This window comes from Marmota marmota, unplaced genomic scaffold (assembly GCF_001458135.2).
Source record: "Marmota marmota marmota unplaced genomic scaffold, marMar, whole genome shotgun sequence".
NCBI classification, from domain to species: domain Eukaryota; kingdom Metazoa; phylum Chordata; class Mammalia; order Rodentia; family Sciuridae; genus Marmota; species Marmota marmota.
The window spans coordinates 2897896-2922185 of record NW_026000171.1 but is presented as its reverse complement, the minus strand read 5'-3'; the positions used below and the strand labels follow the sequence as shown (position 1 = coordinate 2922185).

Sequence of the window (24290 nt, the reverse complement as noted above, 5' to 3'; positions counted from 1 at the left end):
AGGAGGAGGAGGAGGAGGAGGAGGAGACATTTTCCCTATCCCAGTCAATGAACCCACAATTTCCTGGTTGTATGGCCTCATCACAGATTTTTGAGATATCCTTAAGTCAACCCCTCTCCATAACTGTTGTCACCAGGTTTGTGGTGTATCATATGAAATAGCTCACATTTCTCCTTTTTTAAAATTACTTCCACCACCTGTTCTATGCTTTAGACAGTTTATGTCTAAATGATGTGGCCACTCAGTTGTTCTCCTTGAATTCTCAGCTCTAGTCCATCTTCCTCTTTGAGAGCAGATCAATTTTCCTAAAACTGCCCTTCATCCCATCATTCATGACCTCATATTAAAATTCCTGTCATATTTCAAGACTTCCCATTACAGATTTCATCCTATCCAAATTCAACAAGGATTTGACTCATACACTATCCTAGGAGTTTCCACATATGCTGTATTTCCTATGTTACCATTATTATCTTCCAAACATCCTCATTACTAACTATATTGCTTAGCCCCTAAGTGATTATCTAATAGCCCCCACCACCATGTTTTGGCCAGTGCTAGAATATTCTCCCTTTCTATCCTACAAATCCCAGCAGCCCTTCCAGGAAGCCTACATTTTCCATTATAGTCCCCAGTAATCTCCCTAACCTCTGAACACTCACAGCACTCATTGTCCATACTGCCTGTGATTCCATATAATTACTGACCAACCTGCCATTTCCAAATTCTTGATGAGGAGGACACAGTTAAATAGTTCGTGGTCTGCTGAATTGTGTCTAGCAAAAGGCACTCAATAAATATTTTCTGATTAATTCAAACTGATTTATAAATTACTGGTGGGGAGGAACAGGAGACGCAAGCAGGGAGAATGATGTAATTCCAGGTCATCCAGGTAATTAGCTGAATCTATTGCTTCTGGTCTTTTGGGGCCCTCCTCCTCAGGATGAATTTACCTGCAGAACTGAACCTCCTGGTCGAAATGTGAGTTTTCTGGCTGCGTTCCCTCCTTCAGCTGGCTGACGTTGAAAAAGGAGAGGGTGTGGTTCACAAAGCCGTGCAGAGTCCCATTATGACTATAGGAATACTGGTACACGAGGCGGGGGATAAAGTCAGAGGTAACAGCGATGACAAAAGCCTACAGGACGGAACCACAAGCACTGAGGAATAGTCAGGGTGGATGCTGTCTGGATGGCACAGGGCCCATGTGACTGTGCAATTGTCTGCTTTTGGGCTCTCCTTTAAGAGGTGCAGCATGCTCAGGTGCCTGTCCCTGAGCTCATGTGGCTGACACACCTGGCTTTTCCATCTCTGATAAGCACAAGTAAATCCACCTGATAGTGGCTATCAAGAGTTGTGAATTACAACCACAGTAGCAAAGGATTCAAGGCCAGACTGAGCCATTAGGTGCTGGAAGCATTAATCCACCTCTGAGATGTTTGAATTGACATTGGCCAAGCCAAAACATGGTGCAAGATATTCTAAGAAAGTCACCCTTCATGATGGGAGAGCCACTTCAATGCAGTGAACCGGGAAGCTGGATGGCCAGGTATGTCTGCCCTGAGGGACACCAGAGAGCCAGGAGCATGATTCCTCTGTTTCCTCAATATGACTATTATCTCTAAACACTTCATAGCACACAATGCAATAGAAGTCGGTTTTTATCCGTTTTACTTAGGGAAAGTAAGATCCAGAGGGGGAGGATAGGTCCTGCTAGAGCTATACACACCTAATATAGCATCTGGCATATCTAAGTGCTCTATAAATGTCTATGAAGCAAACCAAATGACAAATGAATGATTGCATGTTTGAACATGGAGGTACTTTCTGCAAAGAAAATCTTAAATCTTTTTGGCAGGTGTTTATATTGCATTCTGCACCAACAATTAAGGTCCCTTTAAAAATGTAGTTTAGATATTGTTTTCTCAATGTATATGTGAGTGTGGATGGCTGTGACCATATTTGAGAAGGAATAACACATTTATAATAATCAGAGCTACAACTTACTGAGCACTTATTTATGGCTTCTCTTTATCTTATTTAATTTCCAGAACGATCCTATTTTGTGGGTACTATTCTGATGTACCAATTTACAGATAAGTAAACAAGCCTTAGAGAAGCCAGGGGAATAAAATTTCACATCATTCTGTACAATAGATAGTTAATACTAAGGGCTTCTATTCTAGTGGACACAACTGCACAACTGCAGACCTGTCTTCCAAATTGTAGTTTATTTCTAAGGTTCAAGATGTCTGCAAACATTCAAAATGCACTGGGCTGATTTTCTCTGCCTCTCCTTGCACATCTCTTATTATTTTCCTGTGTTCTTAGCAGGAACCAGGTTAAAGCCAGAGTCAATGTTTCTCTCCCAAGGCAATAGTGGCTTTCTTGACATGCAGCAAGCTGGCTGATATTTTCTTGGGAGGTGGAACAGGAGGCCCTGCCTGGCCACCATCCATCCAGAATGCGAAAGCAGAGGGGCTGTTGGATGGGGCCCAGCAGGATTTCCTCTGCAGTGTGGACATGTCTGGCAAGGCAGTTAAGGAGGTCACAACAGGTAGGACCCCTCTCCTTCCAGGGCCTATCTTAATCTACACAGTGCCATAGTCCATGGGGATAATTAATTGACAGTTCAGAGGAACAGTAATTAGGAATTGCAGCCTGGGCAATACTCCAGGTATTGTTTAACTCAGGAGTAGAAAAAGAAAGGAAAGAGATGGATCGATATGTAGAATTCTTTCCTCATTATTCTTGGCTCTGAGAAAAGATCTGATTTTGACTCTTAAGGCCAAGGTATATATTCTAATGGGTAATCACCTTTCTCTTAGTGAAATTAAAAAAGAAATGGCTCAGCTCTGGTGACAGTCTTCTGGTTAACTAAAAGTTAAAAGTTACCATTAACCAGGAGACTGTCTATGAAATAAAATTGCAAATGGAAAAGGCTGGGAGGAAACACAGGCTGGTTTCCTGCTTTGAAGACCTCAGCTCATTTGAAAGAGCCTCCCACAGAGCCAGGGGTCCTCATTAAATGCACTTACATTGATGATAACAGAGAACTTGCCGATTCCGGAGAGAATGTCAAACCAAATTCCTAAAAGACAGAAAGAAGGGTGTCTGTCTCACTCCCACCCTTGGCCCAGAGATGACAAGGCTGCAGCTTAGGGTGACGTTTTACAGGCAAGCGACCAGGGGAGGTTTGCAGGGCCCCCAAGGAGTGGGTTTGTCTGGGAAAGCTTAGGTGTCCTACTGTCTGGAAGTTTGGGGGATCGCTGGGGTGGATAATAGGGTCTGCCAAGACCTCCCTGCATCCAAGGATGTATAGATGAGAACCTGGAAGGGCGAAGAGGCAAGGGCTTTGCCCAACCTTCTTATTCCTGACACGTGAGGGTGGAGGCTGCAGCCACAGGCAGGGGGAGCTGGACCTGCGGTGGCCCCTTTGCCAGGCACATACCAATGTCTTTGGTTCTCACAGCGTCTGGCCGTCTCAGCTCCGTAACAAACTTCTTTGCATCCAGTCGCACTTCAATGACATTGTTGAGGAGGGCAAACACAGGTGCCAAGGGAAAGGAGGCCACAAAGAGGGTGACGAAACCAAACTGGATGACTAGGAGAGAGAACATCATGACCAGCTTCACCAGTGAGAAGCAGAACCCCTGCACTACGGCCCGTGTGCTCTCTTACCAGGGCCTCCCCTTTTCTCCTGTACCACACTTAAACAGTACTTTCTTCTGAATACCTGCACCCCAAGGCTCACTACTGTCACTTGAGCAAAGCTCTGGTATTGCCAAGGAAAAGTCCTGACTCTCCTATCTGCCACCCTTCACCTGCAGGCACGAAGCCTACTCACCTCTCTCGGGTGGGCAAACTTACTCAGCAAAGAGCCAGAGAGTTAATATTTGGGGATTTGGGGCCGTATGCTCTTGTCACAATGATTTACCTCGGCCACGGTAGAGTAAAAGCTACCATAGACAACATGCAAATGCATGGACTTGGCTGTGTTCCAATAAAACTTTATTTACAAAAGCAGAAAATAAAGCAGGCTGGATCTGGCCTTCAGACCGTAGCCTGCCAATTCTTGAGATAACTTAAAACAACACCTCCCAAATGTGGGCTCTTTTTCCATAACTATAGTCCCTGCCTTTGTTTAGTAAGTTTTGTTCATTCATCACACATTTATTGGGAGCTCGCTAAATGCCAGGCACTGTGCCAACTATTTAAGAAGGCAAAGGTCTGGTTCTGCCTTTGAGGAGCTGGGTTTAGAGGGGGAGAGAGAAATATACACAAATATGTGCAACAGGATATTTTTGTACTTCTTTAAAAAAATGTGTTCCAAGAAAGAAAAATGTACCAGAGGACAGAGGAGAACCTAGGGAGCCAAGTTCTAGTCTGCTCAGGGTGGGGACTAAGGAAACTGTCCATGCATGGTATCTAAGCACCATCTCTAAGGACACCATCTTCTTGTGGTATGCAGGAAGACTGACTTGCAGAGAGCATTCCAAGCCATAGCAGCAATGTGAGCAGCGCTGTCAAGTGGTAGCCTAAGAGAGTCTGATGGCCAGCAGGTGTCTGGGCCCTGCCTGGACTTCTTGTTTTCCTTGCTGTCAGTCTTCCCCAGCTCCCAGCCTGCAACCCTTGTGCTCTCTCACCTAAGTTACTCATAAAAAATTTCCCTGGGTCTTCTCTATTTACTGAATATAACCCATATTCGTTATCTTGGCATACAGCACTTAGGGTCTGCTCCCAACCTGCTGCTTTAGCCTTATCTCTGAAATCTCTCCCATAGTGATCCTCCTCCTGCTTCGAATCCTCTGAACTTCTCACTCTAGAATTTTCCCTGACGCACAGGCCTTTCTGTTCTTGTGTACCCAGCACCCATTCTCTACTTGGCAGACTCCTATGCATCCCCAAGACCGCTCCAATGCCACCTGCCTGGTGAAGCCCATTACTCCCTCCTCTGAACACTCTCTGTCCTGTGTTCAGGCCTCTGCTGCAGCCACCACTGAGTGCTGTGCCTGACAAACTCACATGTCTATTTTTTCCTCTGTGGTAAGGCAAGGGCTCTGTCTATTCCAGGGCTGAGTACATATTTGCTGAAGAAAACAGCCCTGAGTCTCAGGAAAGTCAAAGTTTAACTGAACTTTTCTACATACTGAGGGCAAGTTATTAAACTTTCTATGCCTTATTATAGCAATTGTAAATTGAAGATAATAAAGTAAAAATAACCACCTAAGAGATTTCTCATAAGGATAAATAATATTAAATATGTAAAGTGTTTAGAACAATGTCTGAGACCTAATAATTGTTCAATAAATATTATGTATTATGTCTAATTTTATTCTTATGGGAATAAATATCAACATGTACATATGGCAGCAATGTATACTGTGTACACATATATGCTAAACAGATGTAAGATTTTAAGCATAGAATGAAAGTCAGGAGACCTGAATTCTGGACCCAGATGTTTTCTAATGAGCCATAGGCCTTTGGTCAGACCCTTCTGTTTTGGTGGTATTGGCATTTTCATTGGTAAATTGAAGGGACTAATTTAAACTCCCTACTGGTCTGATTTGTTTTGATGCTGTGATACTTGTCCTCCCAGACAAGCTTTAAGATTCTAGGATATTCAAATAAAGAATGAAAAACCAAGACATACATACATATATATATATATATATATATATATATATATATATATATATATATACANATAAATATTAAGGTAAAATTTTATGATATATATATATATATATATATATATATATATATATATATATATATATACAAAAAAATGTATGTGTGTGTGTGTGTCCATATACATGCAAAAGAATAAGCCAACTGCAACAGAAATTTCAAGAAAAAATACACGTGGGAACCAGGCATGGTGGCGCATGCCTCTAACCCTTGCTACTTGGGAGGCCAAAGCAGGAGGATCACAAATTTGAGGCCAGCCTGGATGAATAGTGAGACACTGTCTCAAAATATAAAATAACAATTTAAAAGGGCTGGGGAGGTATGTAGTTCAGTGGTAGAGCACTTGGCTAGCATGCGTAAGGGCTCTGTATTGCAAAGAAAATAAAGAGAGAGAATATCACGGGAAACAGACTAATTTCTTTTGATGTGGCCATTTTCTAGGCTTACAGATGTGAGTCAGCATTCTTGCTAATACAACACTGTCCTCTGCCATTGTCCCTGGGGCCCAGTGGATTCTCAGCAGGCTCTAGGAAGCCAGCAGGAATCATTCAGTGGCAAGACACTTACACTAGAAGGCTCAGATTTATCAAGTTTGGGCCGTTGGGATAAGTACTTGGCTAGCTGGTTGGCAAATAGGAATGGAAGGAGCTCCCAGATCCAGTTCAAAAATGTAGGTTCAATTGTACCTTTTAAATGAGGTTGTGCTGAGCGATTCACTTTGGAGTGAGGGCTAGGGATAAGGGCAGAGGAGGTGAAGGGGGTGGAATTAGGAAAGCAGAACAGATGTTGGACTGGTTTTCTAAACCTGTAAAACGTCTGTATTTTAGTACATAAATGGATGTATCTTTACTTATGGAGCTCAAAGTTGGTCTCCTTGATTCTAATGAACTCAGTTTAAGAAGGCAAATAATCTTATCACAAATTATTTCCTCCAGCAGAACTATGTAAACTCTTCAAAGTCTTAGTAAGAGTTTGGCAAGGAGACTGGTGGGAATGGAAAGGGTAGTTTACTTCTGAGTGACTGCAAATGTATACAGTATGCCCTCACCACACTCAGGCAAATAGCACTCAGCAATCTAATGTTCTGCTAGGTGTTGTGGGGTGGCACACACCTGTAATTCCAGTTAGTTGGAAGGCTGAGACAGAAGGACTGCAAGTCCAAGGCCAGTCTGGGCAACTTAGTGAGACCTTGTCTCAAAATTAAAATTTTAAAAGGGCTGCAGCCAAGCTCAGTAGTGTCACCTATAATCCCAACAACTTGTGAGGCTGAAGCAGAAGTATAACAAGTTTGAGGCCAGACTTGCAGTTTCACAAGACCCTAATAAGCAAGTCAGTGAGACCCTTCTTCAAAATAAATAAACAAAAAGGGGTGGGGATGTAGCTCATTGGTCAAGTGCTCCTGGGTTCAACCCCAAATTAAAGAAAAAAAGAAAGAAAAGACAAGAAAAAAAAAAAGAAGAGAAATCCAACATCCTTCCAGGATTTGGGGAAAATGGTACTTTTCATTATCGCTTCTCTCCTATGAACTCCAGAGGCAGTGACAAACTGCTGTCCTATAAGGATGCCCGTTGCTTTTTACCTTCCCAAACTCTCCAGACACAAGCTCTCTGTTGTTCTTCCTCTCTAAACACAATCATCTTCCAGAGCTCTCTCAGAACTCTCTAATAGTTCCTTTCATTTATTCTATTCCCATAACTAAACATCTCATGTTCTTCCCTATGTCACGTAAGTCTATGTGGTCAGCCCTGGACAACCTCAGGAGCAAAGGCCAGCAATGCTGGACCTGCAGTGAGAGAATACTCCTGTTCCCTCTTCTTCTGGGACCCTGGGGTATCCTGGGCCAAGAAAAGCTCTTCTCTGCAGATGCACTACTGCTGCAGGCTGCCTGCTCAGATGGGGTACCCTGAGCATTTCCAGGATTCAATCCAAAGAGGCAGAAACAAACAACAAGCTTTGTTTTAATCTTCAGGAGAAAAAATATATATAAAACCATAATCTTCCAGCATGTGAATACCAAATCCAAGACTTGATCTTTTCAGTCAAAGGTCTGAAATACTGTATCAGATGGGAATCCTTCTGGGTTCATTTCACAGGACACAGTGATACCAGCCTTCATCAACTCTAAGGTTTGTTTCTAAAAACAGCAAGTCTCCATTAGGATAAGAGCAACACCGGAAATCCTCCGTGTGCTGCATAATAGAAGCCAGGCTGCCTTGACCAATAACAGATTAAACCTGCCCAAGACAATTAGGGAAGAATCCATAAGTTGATTTTCAACTAAATCTGCACAAAGCCTGTTGTAAAGTGCTGCAGAAATGTTGAACTGGAAGCACAAAAGCTGAAAATATTTCTGGGCATAAACTCCTTTGGTTTTCTCTTCTCACACTCCAGCAGCCAAGAACCTTCTAAAATAACCACCAGTCCTACACCGCCTGATGCTCGAGACAATTAAAATCCTGAGTGATTACCTGGTCTTAGGTTAAAATAACGAGGAGGAGTGGATTAAACTAAATGGACAGCAAGGACATTCCAGGACAGTCTCCCCAGAGAAGGAAAAGAGTAGAGAAGGACAGGGCTGGTGAAAGATGTTGATGGGACAAAGCTCTGATTTTTCCTCATTTACTTAAAATTCTTCAATGAAAATATCTACTCTTCATTCAATTCGTTCTCTCTCTCTTTCTCTCTCTCTCTCTCTCTCTCTCTCTCTCTCTCACACACACACACACACACACACACACACACACACACACTTCTCAGGGCTCATCTCTTCCTTCCCATAATGCATTGCAAATGCCTCTCTGTTTCTGTGACCTGCTCTCCGGATGATCAGCCCAATGACACCAGGGGCCGTGTTTGACCTTTTTCTGAGTCCTCATCATCTTCTGCTATGCCTATTACCACAGAAGCAGATGTTTAAAGGACATCTGTCCCATAAATAGGAACTTATTTTTGCCAGGTGTGAAACACACACACACACACACACACACAGGTTGAAAACGTAAAATATGTGAATTGAAAGCATTGTATTTAACCAGGATGTGAAGACAGACACATAAAGTCTTCACACCTCCGCACAGTAATTCTCGTTGTTGTAATCTGTACAGATGCTTTAAAGAAAGCTGGAGTAAAAACATTCCAATTCCACTGAAAACCATAATGGCTTTCTTTTATTCTTCTAACTTTCTATAGTTTAGTAAAAGCAACACATTCTGCTTAGAGGGAATGAAAACTCAGACCTAAAAATGCTCCCTTTTGTGAGCCACTAATGAGCAAGGCAAGGGAACAACTGAGGGACACATTGGTGTGAGTTTGTCTCGCTCAGGAGGCAGTTTTTGAAAAGATTCTGCCAGAAACCGTCCATTAATAGAAACACTGGTGGAAAGCACAGCCAGGGCAGGTCATCACTATCTGTTTCATCAGCTCATATTTCAAGGCTCTACCCAGTGACCTCCTTCTCCTAAAGGCAAGGGATGCCAACTGTGCTCTGCACTGAGAGTCTCTGCCATACAAAAAGAATCCTAAGTGTTGATGGACCATGTCAGTAGAAAGAGAGAGGAAAAGGCATGAGCTATAGTCTCTGCCTAGGCCTCTGTGTCCTGGGAAAACAGGAAATATGAGTCCTCAATACTACTATTCACTCACTCATTCATTCATTCAACAAGCATTAACGGAGCACATTCTACATACTGACTCCATGTCCACTGCTAGGAAACAAAGATTATCAATGCTGTGGCTTGAAGGGGTACCCCAAAGCTCATGTGATAGAACTGAATCTCCTGTGCAACAGTGCTAAGAGGCAGGACTAGTGAAGTGACTAGGTCAAGAGGCCACTGGAGCATCCTCTTGCAATTCTGCCTTCCACAAATGGGTGATGCAGCATGAAAGCCTTCACCACAAACCAGAGCCATTGCTCTAGGACTTCCCAGCCTCTAGAACCATAAGCCAAATAAACTTTTATTGTTTATAAATTTTCCAGTCTCAGGTATTCTGTTACAGCAACACAAAACAGACCAAGACAAATAGATTACTACGTTATCTTTCCAAGAACTCAGAGGATTCAGTGGGGAAGAGAAAATGTAAGCAAACCTTGACAGTGTCATTGAGTTAGAACAATAATGGTGGCATCAACAGGATGTTATGGAGCACTGACAGGAATAACTTGCTCTCACCAGCATATTGTGGAGGCTTTGCAGAATTCATGATCTTTGGACTTGAAGAACAAGTAAAAGAGGTATGTGGATGTTCGCTATATGGTTGGTAGCTAAGATCTTTCCTGCTCCACTAGTCCAAATTCACAGACTACTTAGGAAATAAGGACAATAAGTGGAATTCCCTTTCAATCTGTATGGAGTCACCTGGGGTTTATACAATGGATCGGGCTCCATTCAGAAACCCTGAGAAGTCACAACAGGAAGGGACAGGCTTGAAGCAACAGCTTAAGCACTGAAAGAGGACTGCTTGAAAACCAATGTGAACACAAGGACAAATCAGCAAGGCGCATTTGGCTCTAGTTTTTCTTCATTTCCTCTGTTCTTAAAGGAGACTTGATCACTACTTTTTACCCGAGCCTTACAACAAGATGAGGGAGAACTGAGTTGGTAAGAGCTACTGATTCACCTTTTTGAGAACAACCTGGTGGATTTCCAGTGAAGGTTTATTAAATGAACAAATGAATGGATGGGCTTTGTCACCCCTGTTTACTTTATCCACCTGCAAGATGAGCATGTGTAGGCCACTGAGACATTTGTCCTTCTTCCCACCCACCCACGTGGACTGTGGTCATGCAGTGAGGGAGGGAGGGGCAAGGAACACAGTCATGATTGGAAAGAAGCATCCAAGCCGCAAATCATTACTGAGGACATTTATTTACTTTATTCCTTGTCCTCTACCTCTTCCCAAAATGTTGTGGAAAAGTCAACACAATGAAAATGCAATTGGGTTTATGGAATTTTACAAGAAGGAAAAAGAAGTCCTCAGATGTAAAAGAGGGCAAAACAAATAAGCAGACTCTGGGGACCCATAATGCAGTGATGATGGAGGGACAAAGTTCACCCTGAACTTCCTCATTGTTAGAGGAGAAATGGGAAGGCAGCACAGTTCTCCAAATTAAAAGAGTTCTCCAAATTAAATTAAAAGAGTGCCTTTCATTCATTCCTCCCTTCACTCACTCACTCACTCACTTCTCCAACACTGACAAGGCATATTCTGCATATCAGGAGCCTTCTGGAGTTAACTGAGGGGCGCCCTATCCAGAGGTAGCCTTGCTTTTTCTCTTAAGCGTGCGTGGGAGGCGGAGCCCCCAGTACAGATAATGCCAATCAATGCCTGGCTCAGAAGCTAAAGGAGACAAATGACCGGGGACTCACCCTACTTCCCAGAAATGTTGGAACAAGACCCTGGATGCTGCCTGAACTGTGTTTAAATGCCATTTGGAGAAGGTGGCAGGTGGCTAATTATCTAGTGGAATGACTCAGTTCATATAAACAGGATGGTTCAGGGAAAGGAATTTCCTGGTTCTTTGAGCCCCTGGCTCATAGCACACACACTTGGAGTTACATGTGACAAAAGATTTGGGCTTTGGTGCTATTGGCTTTGCAGATATTCTGGAATACACTGACATTCAGCCTGGATGTAAATCTGGAAATTACCCAGCATAGTCCTCACCAAAGACGAGTAGAGTTGAAAGGCATCTTGAGTGTCACCTAAGTCATCTCTCCATGGGAAGTGTCAATCCTTTCCCCACTCTCTCTTTGATAAGTGGCCACTTTTCACCTAGTCATTTCTAGGGTAGGGTACTCAATGAGCCAGCCCTTTTTATTGTTCTTTATTCTCTTTCTCAGTTGTAAGTCACTGAGACTTTGGGGTACATATTATAAAGCAGTAGTTGTGGACTAATCCATGGGATTATTTTGCCTAAACTTTCTAGATAATTTTACAAGCTCATTAATTGATCATGCTGCTCTTAGGAGAAATCTTAGGAAATCTGCTCTTAGGGGGACAGCATTCCCACAAGCAGTTCAAAACAAGGAGTCTTTGCAGCTTGAGGGGTGGGGTAGACTGTCCCAGTGAAAGCAACACGGCAAGGGGTCTGGAGAACTTTGATGAAAAGTGATGTCTGTGCTTGTCATTTCCTCCTCAAGATCCTCACTATGGAATCATTTGTTCTTTACACTTGCTCAGCAAACATTTAAGGAATATGTACAGTATACCAGACTGTGTGTGTGGGAGGGGTGGAGGTGAATGCTGAGACATAAAATTTGCCCTCCTGAAGCTTCCCTCAGGATTTAGTGACTCTCAGGAAGACAGGCCATCAGTCTTCAGGTGTGAAAAACTGACAATGGTATCATGTATTTATCTGGATAAAAAGGTGATAAAACTTTATCAAGAAATTCATTTGTCAGGAAACTCCTCTTATAGGATTACACTCAGGCCTACTTTTTTCTACCGAATTCTGCCTTGTAGGAAAAATCTAACCACTGCACACTGCAAGCGTCCAGCTTGCAGCTCTTAAAGTAAGAGAAGAATCCTTTCTCCTGGGGCCCTGAGGGAGACCCCCTAGCTGGGCTGTGAGGGGCCTGCAATGATGGAGCTTTGAAGCCCCACAGTGGGGTCAGGGACAATGATGATTAATGCCACAGCCTGCTCCTGGCCAGCATTCTTGCTCCCCTCAGAGATGGGGGATGGGAGGCTACCCTTGAAGTCCTTCTTAGTAAGCTCTTCAGGAAAAGGGTTTGATATTGGAGATTCCCTCGAAAGCTAGGGCTCGGCTGCTCCCCTCACAGGTCTCCCAGCTTAATCCCTCACTCTCAGGTTTCTCTTTGTCTGGAGCCAGCCCATCCCCACAGCCACTCCTGCCCAGAGGTAGCTCCCTGCCCCCCCACCAAGCCCACTCCCAGCTTCCCCTTCTCCTCACAGCCCCTCCCCCAGGCTGCCCAGCCTGGGCCCTACCTCCAGCTCAATTTAGAAAAATGTGAACATAATACATCTCTCCCTGCTGCCTCCCTCCACTGATGACCTGCCCTACCATTACAACTGCTCAGAGTGGGCTCAACGCACTTCCTGTCTGCATGGGTGGTCCTGGGGATCACGGGGAAGGAAGCTGACAGCTGAGAGCTGGGCCAGGGATCACCATGTCAGGCACACCAGAGGGAGCAGGCAGCTTTGGTTTCACTGCTCTCATTTTTGCTCTAAGTCCAAGACAAGAGCCCTTCTGGAATTGGGGAGGTCTAGTCAGTTGGGAAGGAAGGAAGAAACCTCACTCTATTCCTCCACTGAATCCAAAGTTCCTATGGGTCCTGATGCAATTGTCTCCTGGAATGGTCTGGAAAGGAGCTCTAGTCTCAGTTCTACTAATGAGTCATCGGAGTGACTTTAGGCAGCTCACGTCACCCTGGGCCTGTTGGCTTTGAGGTGCATTATCCAGCTGATATGTTTGACCTAGAATGCCGGCACTGGAAGGGACCCTGGAGGTCCCCAGGCCCAGTGGTTTGAAACAACTTTGTTCTTGTCAAAAAGACAATGAAAAATCATTTTCTTTGCCATTCACTTCCATGTGTGTGCTGAAACTCCCCCAGTTCTCATACTCAAAAGAACCATCTAGGAGTCCAAAAAAGCAAAGGCAACATTGACTCTGTTTTTCTTTATGTTTCCAAAATATCAGGAGTTCTGCCATACTTGTGACATACTGCACAGACCTGACCATAGACCAGTGAGTTACATCATGGCGGTAAAAGAACTCATCCTTTTGTTTAATTCACTGTAAGATCTAGGAAGAAAGAGAGGACCCCCGAGAGATGACATGCCTGAGACCACACCACTAGAGAGGGGCAGAGCTGGGGGATGGGGGTGTAGCTCAGTGGTAGACCACTTGTCTACTATGGGTAGGCAAAGTTCTGGGCTCCCTCCCTCCTAGCACTGCAAAAAACGAGAAGGCGGGGGGGGGGGGGGGGGAAAGAGTTTGAAGCAGAGCTAGATTCTCACTCAAGTCTCATCTGACACTGGAAATATGGGGCAGAGGGATATTGCTCACTTTACCCTGCAATGATATCTACAGGTAAAGAGGCGACATACGTAACGGACTTCTACTTCAAAGGCACAGAGAAAGCAGAAGTGGTGGCATGGTGACACATCACCAAGTGCTATTAGTTTTCCACAGGGATGGCAGAAACTGCTACCTCCAATGAGGTTTTGATGTTTGCTGTGGACTTCAGTGTTCTCTGTCTCACAGAGCCATTTCCCACAGCAGCCATCAGAAGCAGCACAGATGGGTTCACATTACACCTTCTCTTATTTCCCTTGCTTGCCTGGGGGGGCGGGGGAGGAGAGCACAATAGCCAGGGGTGGTGGGGGAGGGAGGGAAAAGGCAGAAGTTAAGGGGAGGAAGGGAAGGGGCATGGAAGTGGGAGGAGGGGGCAGGGAAAGAGAAACTTGGTTAACCACCACTCTAGATAATCCACTCACTGGATTATCAGCCCATAAATAAATGAGAATCGGCATAGCATTACTACAAAGTGAGATTCCTTCAGCCTAGATAAGAGAGTTGTAGACAGATAAACACCCTCATTTATGAGGTCACTCACATTTACCCTGTGTGTTCCTAGTGTCAGTGTTGGCCCTGGGCATGGTATTGCTATTCAAGAAGCCTGATGTGGAGAGCAGGCTGTGTCCTGCTCCAGAGTGACTCCACTGTGATTAAAATAATAGTTCTCAGACTCCTATTGTGCTGTGCCAAACCCTGAGTTACTCCATTTTGTAAAGTGGTAGTTTGTTATGAGTTGTTCCATTTTGAGTACAAGTGCCAAAGTAGAATGACTCAATACCTGTTTGTACAACTGAACAACCACTGTTTGCATAACACAACCACACAGGCACAAACAGATAAATTGTGCTGAATACAAATGACTACCTGTGAGCTTCCCAAATTAAATTCAAAGCACATAGATGCATGGGCATATCCACCCATATCAGAAAAACCAGGCCCATGATCTTATCAAGCCCATGGGACCACTGGATAAAACAACCTTCTCACCTGAGACCTATGAATGGAGGTGCACCCCAAGACTGGGTACTGCAGCACACACGTGACCGTCATCAGACCTTATGGTGAATGCATCACAGGGTCAACAGGCCATGAACCTTTGACTTTCTGCCCCCAGGATTCAGGTCTTTGGCTCAGCTGGATCTTTTATTTTTTTTAATTTTTCTTGATACTGGGAAGAGGTCTGAGTTGTTTAGCACCTCACTTTTGATGAGGCTGGCTTTGAATTTGCGATCCTCCTGCCTCAGCCTCTCGAACCACTAGGATTATAGGCATGTACCACTGGTTTAGCTATATTTTTCTTTTTGAAATGACCCATTCTAAAACACCCTGTCTTTCGAACCCTGGCCTAGAATAAGTTCCCAGGTCTGACAGCTCTGGGTCCTGAACAAATTCTTTGGCAGGTTCTATCTGGCAACCTGTGATGACTTTCTTGCAATTGTTATCTGCCTTTGAGGTCAGTGAAGACTTCCAAAACCCTGGGGCCACCTTAACCTTTCTGTAACCTATATCTATCATTGTGTAAAGTGTGATGTGTGCTTTGAGTGTTATAAATATTAGTCATTAAGACTGGAATGAAAGATTTGCAATTTCCCAGCTTACGACTACCAAGCAACCCATGAATACTCAGTGAATAGCAACTGGTGAAAGTGGTGAAGCTTGTGAATTTGTTACTCCATAAATTCTGATGTTGTGGAAAGACACAAACAAATGTTTGTTCTGTTAATGGCATAACTCACTCAGGACACCTGCCCTCAGGAATTAATTATTGATTCTCTTCTTGGACCGTCCCTGCTTCCTCTGAAGTCTCAAAACAAACCTGAGGTGGTAACTGGGTGATGAGCCTCCTTTGTTTGGTCCAGTTTGTGGTTTCTAAAACCCAAGGAAGTTTGGTGAGTGGATAATTATGGGCTGGAAGCAGGAAGAGAATGGGGTTAAGGCTACATTGAGGGGCTAAAGACAAGCTGCAGAGCCACAGCCTCTCGGAAGCCGGCAAAGCCAGGGGAATTTTCTTCCAAGCCAGACCTTCCAGGTGACTGTCTGCCTGCCCATTAGTCTCTGCCACCAGATCCTGAAGCCCTGGAGGGCATGGGCCACATCTGTTATCTGTGTCCCCAGTGCCCAGCACTGGTCCTGACACGATAGCACTGCCCTCAGGATGGTCAGGAGGGGATGCTGCAGAGGAAAGATGTGGATATGGAGTGGAGGTCAAAGCCAAATCTTTGAAGCCAAGTCTGTGGTCCAAGCCAAGACAACCTCAGAGGCAGAGCATTCTACCCTGTCCATTTCCATGAAGGACTTGATTCCTAAAAGGAAAGGTATAAATTAAAACCAGAGGTAACTTGTTCTTTGAAAGAAACCTTGATAATAGACATGACCTAGCTTCACCTTGGAAGATGAAAACTGCTTCATACAAAGAAATATCTAAATATGTCCATGGTGGAGAGGGAGGCCCAAATATCTTGGGATCAAGAGAAGTGGGACTTTTATTTCTTTGCCACTGAAAGCTAGTCACTCAAATATTTTATGGAGCTTTTACTGTGTTCCAGGAAATGGTGCTGAGTGGTGTGTTAAAAAGAACTAAGACAGTCCCTGTGCCCAAAGCACTCACACTTTCTAAAGGGCATAGGTTCAGGAGAAGACAGAAGAACAGAGGATGAGAGAATCAGCAAGTCATCTTCTCCAAAAGCAAATGTGATAGAGCCTGAATAACTCAGTAAGAATTTGTAGGCAGACAGAAGAAAGAGCACAGGCAAATGCAGACATGGTAGAGTCAATTACCCAGATATGCATCTGTGGACCTGTAAGGACAGTTAAACAAGAGTCAGTTCACAGGTGTCCCTGTGTTTTATACTGGGGGATATGAACCTTAAGTCAGTAGCACTAAAGGAGGTAAGATACACGCACACACACAAATGGTCTGGTTTGTATTTTACGAAAGTCATCCTATTCTAAAAAGTAAGAAGGAAAGGCAGAAAGAGGAATAGGAAAGGTTATCAGTGATCTAAGAAGTTAGGATACAGTTGTAGTCACTCAAAGGAGAACAGGTAAGGGCTTCAATAGTAATTTAAAATTCTCAGTAGAGGCAAAGTCAGTGCAGGGAAGGAACCATGAATAAATAAGGCTCAGACTCATACCAAACAGGCTTCTCTACAGCTATCGTTGATGCAAAGCTGAAAATAAATCAGAAGAACAAGACAGGATCTATACCAGTCATGGTTGTTCCTTCTGAACCCAGCAGTTCAGACTTCTACTTTCATAAGACAACTCAGATGTGGTCCCAAGCGCTTTGATGTCCTGGGTTATGATTCTTATACACCTTGGTGGACATTTCCAGAGTGTAGGAGAGACTGGGGGCCTGGGACTCTTCACAGTAATTATCTGACTTTCACGTCAAATGAAAAGTGAATAAATAGGCCTTCCCCCTATGCACCTCTTTTCTATTACAGTTTAACAGGATTTAAGTTCATGACTGAGAAAAAATGAGATTTTTGTCTAATGACTGTGAGTGACAGAAGAAATGCATCTCACCACCCACCTTAAGGGCCCTAAGGACTCAATGTTTGGGTTGCATTTGGGAAGCTGGAAGAAGGCTTTAAGGGGGATAATTGAATTCCTGAGGTAGGAAGACAATAGCGATTAAGTTTTGGATGACTGGAGGGTTTTAGATAAACAGATGACAAAAAGAACCCATTTGAGATTCCAGTCTTTTCAAGTAGGGACCCAGGGGCTTAGAATTTTCTGAAAGGACAAATATCTCAGAGTATTTATAGCTCATGCTTCTGAATATAATTCTCAGGTGTGTCTTGGAGCCCAGTACCCTCATTCTTTAAACAATTATACACAATCCTAACACTGATGGGCGTACTATATTCTGGACTTTCAGAATGCTTTCAGTCAAAAAGCTTTCTAGATTCAACAGAAATTGGACTCATGACAGTAATAATGGCTAATGAGAGTCTACGTATATACTGTTTTTTAATTACTTTTTGTTTTGAACTGCGGATGGAACCCACAGGCACTCTACCACTGAGTCACACCCCCAGCCCTTTTTATTTTTTGAGATAGGGTTTCACTAAATTGCCCAGGCTGACCCTCAAATTTGTGATCCTCCTACCTCAGACTCCTAAGTAGCTTGGATTGCAGCACGTGGCTACTTGGTATCCAGCACCTAATTTGTATAACAGTCCTGTGAGGTAGATGTTATCAACAAACCCACAATTTAGATGGGAAAATTGGGTCTGATAACTTTAAGCCTCAAGCTCAGAGTCACATTAGTACTGGAAGTATTGATTTGACTCCCAGGCTCACCCCTAACCATGGTGCATGGAGGTGCAGGAGTGCCGCTTAATGAAGCTTGGTGGACTCTATCCTGCAGCCCAGTCTTTAATTGTATATGAAAACTCCCTTGAAAGGTGAAGAGGAGAGTCTAAAGATAAAAGTAATGAAAGAGACCTTACCCCAGAAAACATCGTCCTTACACTTACATGAAATATTAAGTTAGATGTTTCTTATTATGTTAGATGTTTCTTTTTTAAAAATATTTTTTAGTTGTAGGTGGACACAATATTTTTATTTTATTTATTTATATGTAGTGCTGAGAATTGAACCCAGGGCCTCACACGTGCTAGGTGAGCACTCTACTGCTGAGCCACAGCCCCAGCCCCTAGATAGTAATGTTCCTTAAATAATTGAAATTCTTAATGAAATGGCCTAAAGATTTTTTGTAGAACCTAGCTTGGAAAATCCATACATGATCCAGGCTGCTTCCTCTTCCAGATAAGTCTGCATTAATATCTATTGGATATGTTGACTGGATTAATGTCAATGTCACTCTGAATTGATGAAGAGACTGTTCTGGTTTCCAAACTTGTTCCTCCATCTAGGTGCTGAATAAAATTTGATGAATGCGCCAGGTGTGGTGGTATAGACCTATATTCCCAGTAGCTCGGGAGGCTGAGGCAGGAGGATTGCGAGTTCAAAGCCAGCCTCAGCAGCTTAGCAAGGCCCTAGTCAACTTAGTGAGACCTTGTCTCTAAGTAAAATATAAAAAGGGCTGGGGATGTGGCTCAGTGGTACCCTGGTTCAATCCCCAGAAAAAATAAATTGATGAATGAAAGAATAAATGAATCATCAAATAAATAGCCTGTGTTTCTCCATTTCTTCCTTAGTCTTATGACCCCCTTCTTTGCTGCCTATTTGCCTAAGGGAAATGAAGAATTCTTAGCATAATGGTGAAGATTTTACCATCACTTCTCTGTCTTCAGGACTGTCTGCTAATCCCAGGTCTGTACTGAAACCTTTCCTATCCCAAACTACCATTTGATTGTCTTTGTCTCATTTGCCAGTGCCTCTTCCTTAGAATGCACTTCTCTGATTTTATCACTGATATGTAGATCCTTGAAACCAAAGAGGATCTCATACCCAGACTGGAAACCTCTTCATAACATCTCTAATCCACCATCCACCCAGTGCTGCTTGGAAAATGATCCTTTGTTTGTTCATAAAATTATTATTATTATTATTAACTCATCATGTAAAAAAAACCTTTTCCATTAATTAGTATATTCATTCATAGTTGATTCCATGAACTTATTTTTGTTTTTCAGATGCACTTGAGAGCTTGTTATGTGCCAAGAAATGTGCCAGATTCCAGGGGATACAAAGACAAATAAGCCTTGGTCCCGTCTCACTGTTCTTTCTAGAACAGACCAGACCAGGTCTGCTGGAAAACAGATACGTGAGCTGTTATGGTTTGGATGAGGCGTCCCTGGAAAGCTCATATGAGATAATGCAGGAAGGTTTGGAGGAGAAATGATTGGATTATAGCCTTGGCCTAATCAGTGACTTAATCCCTGATGGAATAACAGAAGTGCTAGGGTGCGGCTGGAGGAGATGGGGATTGGGGTGTGGCTTTGGGTATATGTTTGTATTTGGAGAATGGAGTTTCTCTCTCTGCTTTCTGATCACTGTGATATGAACTGCTTCTCTCTGCCACACTCTTCCATCATGATGTTTTGCCTCACCTCAAGCCCTGAGGAATGGAGCCAGCCTTCTATGGACTAAAACCTCTGAAATTATGAACCCTTAAATAAACTTTTCCTCCCTTAAGATTGTTCTGGTCAGATCCTTAGTCATAGCAGCAAAAAAGCTGACTAAAACCTGAGCCATGAGCAATAATACCATAATTCAGTAAGAACCCATCAGTGTGTACACTAAATGCAAGACTAGGGCAGAAAAGCTAATAAATAATGAAATCACGCAGGACCAACTGCAGGTTGGCCTGGAATGACTTCAGAGAAAGCACTATATGAAGTGAAGCTAGGGATGAGTTTGGAATGTTCAGGTCAACAGGGTGGAATGGGGTGTGCACAGAGGGTTGGGAGTCTCAAGCTTACTATAGACTGATAATTCTTCCATATCATGTGACGTCAGGAAGTAGAATATGTAAGAGTATTTGCTAAAAGGGAGTTTTCATGAACTGTCTTTGTCTAGGTGAACTGGTCTAATCCTTTCGGAAAGTAAATTGATAATATGAATCAAGAACAACAAAATGAACAAATCTCAGCCCAGTCAATCACACCTTTGTAAATCTACCTTGATGAAATGATACTGAATGTGGAAAAGATTATATGCACAAAGATAGTGTATACTGTTTTAGAGTATTAAAATAGGGGAGAATTGAGGAATAAGCCTCCATACCCTGAACTGGGAGATAAACAATGCTACATTTATTAGAGGGACTATCGTGAAGCCATTAATTTTGAATATTATGTGACAACTTGGAAGCATTTATTCTTATATTGTTGAATAAAAAAGAACAGTATGTGATCACAACCTTATTTTAAAAATCTTATATATAACAAAATGTGTCTAAGCAATGGAACCAAAATGCTTTAAAAAGTTAGGTTAGAATGAGGGGAGTTTGGGGAGAAACTTTCCTATTTTTACTCTATTTTCAAACTTTCTTATATATATATGGTTGTTTTATTCACTTATAACCTGTTAAATATTTGAATTTTTGTTTGGTTTTGTTTTTAATCTGTGCTGTGAATTTCACTTTAAATTTTGCTGGAAATTTCTTCCACAAATAACTAGGTCTTCTACTTCTTTTTGTTCCTCTTCCCATTACTTTGTAAATATTCAAAATCTAAACACATCGTGGATTTATACTTAGCCATACAAAGCTGTCAAAGTTGAGCATATTTCCTATTCTCTGCTTTCCTAGGACCTCAAGATCATTAAAATAATCAACACTGACACCTCATACTGTGTCTGTTTAGATATGAGGTGTCTCCCAAAAGATCATGTGTGAGACAATGCAAGAATTTTCAGAGGCGAAATGATTAGATTATGAAAAGTGTAACCCCATAAGTGGATTAATCCACTAATATGGATTAACTGAGAGGTAAATGTAGGCAGGTAGGGTGTGGCTGGAGGAAGTTGATCTCTGGGAATGTACCTTTGGGGTTTATATTTTGTCTCTGGTAAGTGGAGTTCTCTCTCTCTGCTTCCTGATTGCCATGTCGTGATATGCTTTCCTCTTCCAGGCCCTTGCACCATAGTGTTCTGCCTCGCCTCAGAGTTGGCTGATCATGGACTGAATGGCTGAAACCATGAGCTAACATAACTTTTTTCCTCTACATTGTTCTTGTTAGAATTCTTTTTGGTCAGAGAGAAGAAAAAGCTAACTAAAACATATAGTTTTCATATGTAAAGACACTCTTTTAAGACCTTCACAGCTATTAATTCATTGAGTACTCACAACAATCCCATGGAGTAAATATTATTATCCTTTTTTTTCCACAACTAAGTAAATAGACACTTAAAAGGTTAACCATTCTCCCAAGGTCATCTAGCTAGTCAGACACAGAGTCAGGAATTTGAACCCAGGGAATACAGTTCAAGGGTCTTTGCCCTTAATCACACAAAGGAAGGTTTGCAATAGCCAACTAGCGGAACAGACAAGTAGCAGGCATGGCAATCTACACAGATAATTGGTGGTGGTGTGGGGACCAGGGGTGGAGGTTGGAGGTATACAGAACTCAAGGATTCCTAGTGGAAGCTTGATCTCTGGCAGTAACTTTTTTTTTTTTTTCTAAGTGAGAGGATGGCAGATGTAGAATGGCAATCTGAAGTATGAGCAGTCACCCCTTTGGAAATACCTGGCTCAGAGTCAGGATGGATTAGAGGTAGGACGTAGCTAAATGTGAAAAGCATGAGAAAACTGATTTCTATAAATTGGGTGGGTCTTGATATTTTCTATAGCAATTGTTCCTGAAGCACACATTATGACTATTTCTTTTCTGATAAGTAGATTAAGGTTAAAAAGCTCAGGTTTTGCCCATAACCAGGGCTAGACCTCTCCTGACTATCTAATCTAGAAACTGCCCCTCCTGCCATCCCTAACTTACATACATACATTCTTATAACAGAATAGAATAAATATCCACTAGAAATAATGAGTAAGGCACCTGGTGCACAGAGAGACATTGATAGCCCCTATTAAAAGTGAATAACCAAAGGGGTCAGGAGTCACTGTGCAAACATAATGGTAGGTGCAATTATATTAAGTATTGAATTACGTATTGACTGATTTTCTTCTGTTGACTCTGATTGATGTTTCTCTATAATCTCTAGATTGAACAAATGTTTCAATGCTGTACCTGGGCTGTTTATCACTGGTGTCCTATCCCTTTAATTCATTAGTTCCAAGCCTTGGAAAAAAGTTTCTCAAATGTCTACCCCAACAGAAGATGAGAATTATTCTCAAGTGGCCAAGAGTTTGAAGGCAGCTGGTCTAAACTGAAACACTTCTCATAATGCAGCACTGGCTTTCAAGCCACATCTGAAATGAGTAGCTTCTACCTGCCTGTACTGACCTGTACTGTTGCCTTCAAGCCTTATATAAAATAACCAGAGGCTCTGCAACTGGAAATCTACCTCTCACCCTTACACAAAATGTCCTCAACGTTTTTGTTGATAAGTGGGTGTGTTACCCAGCCCTGCCTGATCAGAGTAGGGCTCCTTGTCAAAGATGTATATATCCTTGACACAAGTATAATAGGTTACTTTTCTTTCACAGAAACTTGATTCTTAAATTCCAGATTTCACAATTTACCTCTTGATTTTATCAGTAATAGAAGCTTTGGGAGGAGACCTGAGAGACCAAACTTTGATTTCATGATGAGCAGAGGAGGCCCAAGGGGAAGAAGGCATCACCCTGGTATCATCTATCCATTGGTGACAGCTGCTTTTGTTTTGCATTCCAGGGCACTTTTTGCCCCATGTTTCTTAACTTTCACATGGCACTGAAGGGGACATTGAGAAGCCATGAAACCCACGAAGGAGCAGAGGCTGTCTCAATCATTTCCCCATTCCCTCTATCCCTCTACACAAGATCCCTTGTCTGAACCTGCTTTCAGTGGAAGGAAAGACCATGGGCTCTTACTCATTTCCATGTATTCTGGAGTGAGTCCTGTATATGGTTCCAAGCTATAGTCTAGGTCCCACTGTTCTGGACGTTTTGAATGGTCAGGGTCAGTTTCTCCAGGTTCTGTTTCATCTTTCAACTTCCGAAATAGTTTCTTTAGTTTCCTGGAAAAGAAATGGAATAGTCACCAACAGTCTCTGGAGAGGGTTAATTCTGCAGATAGAAAGGAGGAAAACACTAATTTTGAGACTGAAGCCATCTCTAATCTAAGGACAGATATACAGACACAGGGAGACTACTTTTCTCCAAAAGTCAGCCTGAGGATATCTTTAATGAAGATAATGAAAGAGAACAACCTCCCCCAAAGATCAGTTGCTTCAAACCCAATGAAACTTTAAATTCTTCCTATTGTTTGATAAGCAACAGAGAGTTGGTCCTTCCTGATAAATATGAAGCCAGTCCTATTGCCCAATGGGTGATATTTTCAACTTCTTCCTGGACAACAGAGGGGTTTTCTAGAGAGTAGAAGAAGGGTGCTCTCTTCACAGGTCAAACATTTTGGGGGTCTCAATAACATGAAAGGCATCATTTCTATTAAAGCCAAGCTGAACACTAGCCACCATAAACACATATGCTGGAATTCTAATGCTCAATGTGAGTATATTTGGAGATAGGGCTTCTAGGAGGTAATTAAGATTAAATGAGGCCATAAGAGTGGGGTTCCTAATCCACTAGGAATAGTGGTCTTACAAGAAGAGGATGAGCTCTTTTTCTCTCTCTCTTTCCACAATGTGTGGACATATAGAAAGCATCCATCAGTGAGCCAGAAAGAGCACTCACCAGGAATTTAATCCTTCTGGACTTTGTTCTTAGACTTTCCAGCCTTCAGAACTACAGAAAAACAAACTTCTGTTGGTTAAGCCACCTATCTGTGGTATTTCATTATAGCATCCTGACTGATGAAGACAACCACATTTAATATTTTTTGATCTAGAATGATTAACAAGATAATAATGGTCCAACCTATAAGGGTTGGTAGAAGATTAGGAGACACGATCCTAGCCATGATATTTGGAGACAGTGAGCACTGAATAAATTATATATATATATATATATATATATATATAT

The 24290-nt window shown here is 42.6% G+C and overlaps 1 protein-coding gene across 2 annotated transcripts in view; it reads right to left on the bottom strand.

Moving 5' to 3' along the window:
- The window catches only part of Ano2 (anoctamin 2), a 355142-nt gene that overhangs the window by 11954 nt on the left and 318898 nt on the right, over nucleotides 1-24290 (bottom strand). For both annotated transcript variants that reach the window (XM_048787661.1, XM_048787662.1), the window contains 4 exons: nucleotides 23181-23326; nucleotides 3449-3601; nucleotides 3036-3088; nucleotides 954-1135 (listed from right to left, as the gene is read on the bottom strand). In XM_048787661.1, coding sequence (XP_048643618.1) covers nucleotides 954-1135; nucleotides 3036-3088; nucleotides 3449-3601; nucleotides 23181-23326 — 534 coding nt within the window. The remainder of the gene's footprint in view (nucleotides 1-953; nucleotides 1136-3035; nucleotides 3089-3448; nucleotides 3602-23180; nucleotides 23327-24290) is intronic.